Genomic DNA, 5,887 nt, shown 5'->3' on the forward strand with positions numbered 1-5,887 from the left:
GCTTTCTTAACAACCCTATCCACTTGGGTGGCAACTTTGAGGGATCTATGTACTTGAACACCAAGATCCCTCTGTTCCTCCACCCTGTCTTTAATCCTATATTCAGCATTCAAGTTCGACTTTCCAAAATGCATCACTTCGCATTTATCCAGGTTGACCTCCATCTGCCATTTCTCAGCCCAGCTCTGCATCCTATGTCGCGCTACAGCCTGATATAGTCCTCGATACTATCGACAACACCTCCAACCTTTGTGTCATCTGCAAATTTACTAACCCACCCCTCAACCTCAAAGTCATTTATAAAAAATGCAAAGAGCAGAGGCCCAAGAACAGAGCCCTGCAGGACCCCTGTCAACACTGACCTCCAGGCAGAATACTTTCCATCTACAACCACTCTCTGCCTTCTGTCAGCCAACCAATTCTGAATCCAGATAGCCAAATCTCCCTGTATCCCATACTTCCTGACTTTATGAATGAGCCTACCATGGGAAACCTTAACAAGGGTTTCCTGAAGAAGGGCTCATGCCCAGAATGTCGATTCTCCTGCTTCTTGGATGCTCCCTGACCTGCTGCGCTTTTCCAGCAACATATTTTCAGCTCGAAACTTAACAAATGCCTTGCTCAAGTCCGCATACACCATATCCATTGCTCGATCTTCGTCGTCCTGTCTTGACACCTCAACAGAACTCAATAAGATCGATCGAAGCCTTTGAAGTTCTCAATATTCTCAATAACACATTGCATTCTGACATTCAGGCAGCAAGTTCACCCTTTGCAAAGAACAATAAAACAGAAAACCCCACAAAAACAAAAAAACCCAACTCATAACTAAATAGGAAACTGTTGGAGCCAATGTACAAAGGGTCAAAGTTACACTGGTTCATAATCCGAAAGCTTGTACTTCGAAATAAACCTGTTGGACTATAACCTGGTGTTGGGTGATTTTTAACCGGATTCTCTTGGTGAGATGATAAAATGAATTATAGAACATAGAATATTACAGCGCAGTACATGCACTTAGGCCCTCGATGTTGCTCCGACCTGAACAAATCTGAAGTCCATCTAACCTATGCTATTCCATTATCATCCATATGTTTATCCAATGACCATTTAAGTTGGGAAGTCTACTACTATTGCAGGCAGGGCGTTCTAAGCCCTTACTACTCTCGGAAGAAAGACACTACTTCTGACCTCTGTCCTATATCTAGCACCTCTCAATTTAAAGTTATGTCCCCTCGTTCTAGCCATCACCATCTGAGGAAAAAGGCTCTCACCGTCCAGGAGAAAGTGAGGACTGTAGATGCTGAAGATTAGAGTCAAGAGTGTGTTGCTGGGAAAGCATCAGGTCAGACAGCATCCGAGGTGCAGGAGAATCGATGTTTCGGGCATATTCTCATTCCTGATGAAGGGCTGATTGAAATAAATTGAATTTATTGTCACGTGTATGGAGGCACAGTGAAGAGCTGTTCTTGTGAGCAACACAGGCAGATCACAGAGTTAAGTAGCATAGATAAGTAAATAGTAGGTAAACAGTAGCAAAAACAAAAACACAGGTACAGGGGAATGTTAAGAACAGTATTCTTACAACAGTCAGGTAGAAACTGTTTCAAAACCAGCTGGTGGTGGTGTTGAGGCTTCTGTACCTTCTCCCCAATGGTAGAGGTTGTGGAAAAACATTGTCAGGGTGGGATGGATCTTTGAGAATGCTGGCAGCCTTTCCTTGACAGCGGGCCTGCAAGATGGATTCTATAGATAGGAGGATGGCCTTTGTGATTGTCCGGGGCGAATTCACCACTCTTTATAATCGTCTCCAATCTTGAATGGTATAGTTGCCATACCAGACAGTGATACATCCAGACGGAATGCTCTCGATGACACACCTATAAAAGTTGGCAAGGGTATTCACCATCACGCCAAATTTCCTCAGCTGCCTGAGGAAGAGACATTGTTGGGCCTTTGTAACCAGTGTGTCCACATGAAGAGTCCAAGAAAGCTTGTTGTGGATGACCACTCTCAGGAGCTTGACACTCTCCACTCGTTCCACCTCTGTGCTGTTAATGTGTAAGGGGGCATGAGTAACATCCCGCCAAAAGTCAATAATGAGTTCCTTGGTTTTGCCGGCATTGAGAGCTAGGTTGTTCTCAGTGCGCCATTTTTCCAGGTCTTCCACCTCCCTTCTGTAGTCTGTTTCATGCCATCTGAGATTTGATGAACTACGATGGTGTCATCAACAAACTGGTAAATGGCATTGGTCTGGTAATTGGCAACGCAGTTATGGGTATACAGTGAGTACATTAGGGGGCTGAGTACGCACCCCTGGATGGCTCGAGTGTTGAGTGTTAGTGAGGATGAAATATTGTCCACAATCTTCACTGATTGTGGCCTGTGGGTCTGGAAACTGAGGATCCAGTTGCAGAAAGTGGGGCTTAATCCAAGATCACTAAGTTTAGTAATCAGTCTTGAGGGGATAATAGTGTTGAATGCTGAACTGTAGTCAATGAGTAGGATTCTTACCTAACTGTTCTTGAGCGTTCTAGGAAGGCGTGAAGGGCAAGTGATATGGCATCTGACGTGGATCTGTTGGATAGGCAAATTGGAGTGGGTCATGCGGAGTGAGGAGGCTGGAGTTGATTAATGCTGTGACAAGCCTTTCAAAGCACTCCATGACCACCGAAGTTAGGGCCACTGAGTGGTAGTCATGGAGACATATTCCATGAGCCTTTTTAGGCACAGTGATGATGTTGTCCCTCTTGAAACAGGCAGGGACAGTAGCCTGCTTCAGGTACAGGTTGAAAATGTCTGAGAAGACCCCTGCAGTTGATTTGCCTATGCCGAATGCACGACCTGGTACTTCATCTGGTCCCATTACTTTCCTTGGATTCACACGAAGGAAAACTGATCTGACCTCTGACGCAGTGCCTGTTGGGATAGGTTCATCAGGACTTGTTGGAATAGGTATTACCCTTCCGCCAAGATTCTGCTCAAAGTGATTATAGAAGATGTTGAGACGATCTGGTAGGGATGTGTCATTGTCTGCTATCGTGCACTGTCTCTTTTTAGAACATGATGTCATTCAGTCCTTGCCATAGTTGCTGGGTGTCTGTCTGGATCAGTATTGGTCCTTGGCTGTATTAATGGCTCTGCAAAGGTCATACTTGTATTCCTTATATTTGAGTGGGTCTCCTGACCCGAAAGGTCGATTCTCCTACTCCTCGGATGCTGCCTGACCTGCTGTGCTTTCCCAGCAACACACCCTCGGCTCTCACTGTCCACCCTATTTAATCCTCTGATCACCTTGAATGTATCAATTAAGTCACCTCTTAACCTTCTTCTCTCCAATGAAAACAGACTCAAGTCCCTCAGCCTTTCCGCATAAGATCTTCCCTCCATATCAGGCAACATCCTGGTAAATCTCCTCTGAAACCTTTCCAATGCTTTGACATCCTTCCTATAATACAGTGACCAGAACTGTATGCAATCCTCCACTTTGTTTTGTGTAGCTGCAACATGACCTTCTGGCTCTGAAACTCAATCCGTCCACCAATAAAAGCTAACACACTGTACGCCTTCTTAACAACCCTATCAATCTGGGTGGCATCTTTCATGGATCTATGTACATGGACATACTACAGATCTCTCATCTCATCTCATCCACAATACCAAGAATCTTACCAATAGCCCGGTACTCTATAGTCCTGTTACTCCTTCCAAAGTGAATCACCTCACACTTTTCCACATTAAACTCCATTTGCCACCTCTCAGCCCAGCCCTGCAACTTATCTATGTCCCGCTGAAACCTGCAACATCCTTCCTGCCATATCCACAACTTCACCGACCTTAGTGTCATCTGCAAATTTATTAACCCATCCTACTACGCCCTCATGCAGGTCATTTATAAAAATGACAAACAGCAGTGGTCCCAAAACAGATCTTTTTGGTACACCAGTACTAACTGAACTCCAGGACGAACATTTCCCATCAACCACCACCCCTCTGTCATCTCTGAACTCGCCAGTTTCTGATAAAAATCACTCGTTTACCCTCACCCCATACCTTCGTAAATTATGGAACAATGTAATTCATATGAACGTACTTACCACTGCCCTATTGATCAAATAGGAGAAAATTACAACACGTAATCAATTTTTAAAATTCTGGGTGAGAAAGTTGAATGCAACGCTTTCGTTTCATAGAATCGTAATTGTTATAAGACTCCGACAGTGACAAAAGGTTGACACATAACGTTCACTCACTGATGAAAGTATCAATACACTTGCTCAAAGGCACCCTTCAGGCCCAGTTTAACACAGTCACAGAGGCAGGGCCAGCAAACTGACGCAACAAGCAAAGTTTAAAAGACTTAAATTTGCAGCGTCGTTTGACGGCGCGGCCCTTCCTCCACATTGAGGAGGGGGACGCCTCTCCATGACAGCCCAGCCCACCTTCCCTCTCCTCACTCACCGACCGAACGCTGCCAGCCTCACTCTCCGTCCATAGACTGTTTCTCAACCGTCACCAACAGCTTCTCGCACTGTTTTTGAGCCGGGATTTCCACAACACACACCCGAACGCTGTACCTCCCTCTCCCGCTCCCTCTCCCGCTCCCCTGCCCGGACTCTGGGCCTCTCCTCCTGCTCCAGGCTCCGAGAAAGTTCGAACCCAGTGGCGCCCAAGCCCCGCCTTGATCGCATTCCACACACGCCTGAACAAATGCTACCTCCAGCTAAAAAAACGATTAATGTAATAAATCTGTTACCAATTTGTAGTCGATAGAACCAGGTGTTTTTTGTTGTCGGCAGTAGGTATTTTGCTCAGGCAGGATGAGGGTTACCCCTGGCCGTCGATAAGCCTGCGGCTGGGAGGGGCGTGGTCCTGATTGAGGGCGGCTCTTTGGCTGGAGCTGTGAGTGGAAATGGCGGTGTTTCGGGCGAAGGGTATCATGAAGCGGTTTTTGCTGTTTAAGCAGTTCTGTTATTCAGGTACTTCGTTGTAAAATATTTCTTGGTGTTAATTTCAAACTTCCGGTGGTGGGAAATAAATAACTTTCTGTTCTAAGAGATATTCGACCTACTGTTGTGTAACTTTTTGGTAACTAAGTTAGTGGTTTCTAGAAACAGGCCCGTTCGCTGCTGGTGATGTACGCTTTGTGCCACCTAATTCACTTCACGTCGTCTAGATAGTGAATAGTATTGTTAGCAAGGAGTCTGGAATAAAAATACACACACGCACATACGTTTAATAATCCATGTGGCTAAATTACTTCCGTAAGGTAAACCCTCAAATAAAAATAAACGCTAAATATTTTGATTTAGACTAAACCTGATTGTTGTCAGCCATAAAAGTAAACATTTATGGTACTAAAAATAAACTGTTGGAAAGACTCAATAAATATGGTAGTAGTTGTCGAGAGAGATCAGAGTTAAAATTTCTAACCTCGTATGACTTTGGAATCCACTTATGGTATGTGCCTTAAAGGAATGAGTCTTATTTTGTTTTCATCTCTCGTGTTCCATTTAGTCAAGGCGTGCTTCGTACTAAGCAGACAGACGGCCCAAAGTGGGGGATGAATATTTCTTTGTATGTTCTTAGAGACTATATCTCTGTAGAATTAATGTACATGCAGGATGAAATATACAGTTTTCAATGCCACCTGAGAACAACTTTAATTGTTGGGTTAGTTCCATTAGTGCTTAAAAATGTGTTGCTGGAAAAGCGCAGCAGGTCAGGCAGCATCCAAGGAGAAGGTATAAGCCTGAAACGTTGATTCTTCTTCTCCTTGGATGCTGTCTGACCTGCTGCGCTTTTCCAGCAATACATTTTTAAGCTCTGATCTCCAGCATCGTGGGCGGCACGGTGGCACAGTGGTTAGCACTACTGCCTCGCAGCG

General features: G+C 44.8%; 2 protein-coding genes across 8 annotated transcripts in view; one reads left to right on the plus strand and one right to left on the minus strand.

Annotated features, from left to right (window-relative positions):
• Positions 1 to 4,857, minus strand: part of hadhb (hydroxyacyl-CoA dehydrogenase trifunctional multienzyme complex subunit beta) — a 78,212-nt gene extending 73,355 nt beyond the window's left edge. For 2 of the 7 annotated variants that reach the window (XM_043675776.1, XM_043675803.1), the window contains exon 1: positions 4,462 to 4,626. The gene's annotated coding sequence lies outside the window, so the exon portion shown is untranslated. Of the gene's footprint in view, positions 1 to 4,097; positions 4,228 to 4,253; positions 4,275 to 4,461; positions 4,639 to 4,756 lie in introns of those variants that run through there. The other 5 variants (XM_043675785.1, XM_043675819.1, XM_043675794.1 and 2 more) reach the window with 5 other exon arrangements.
• hadhaa (hydroxyacyl-CoA dehydrogenase trifunctional multienzyme complex subunit alpha a) overlaps positions 4,837 to 5,887 on the plus strand; it is a 126,914-nt gene continuing 125,863 nt past the window's right edge. Inside the window, exon 1 of the mRNA XM_043675762.1 lies at positions 4,837 to 4,979. Coding sequence (XP_043531697.1) covers positions 4,913 to 4,979 — 67 coding nt within the window. The 5' untranslated portion in view covers positions 4,837 to 4,912. The remainder of the gene's footprint in view (positions 4,980 to 5,887) is intronic.

This window comes from Chiloscyllium plagiosum, chromosome 3 (assembly GCF_004010195.1).
Source record: "Chiloscyllium plagiosum isolate BGI_BamShark_2017 chromosome 3, ASM401019v2, whole genome shotgun sequence".
NCBI classification, from domain to species: domain Eukaryota; kingdom Metazoa; phylum Chordata; class Chondrichthyes; order Orectolobiformes; family Hemiscylliidae; genus Chiloscyllium; species Chiloscyllium plagiosum.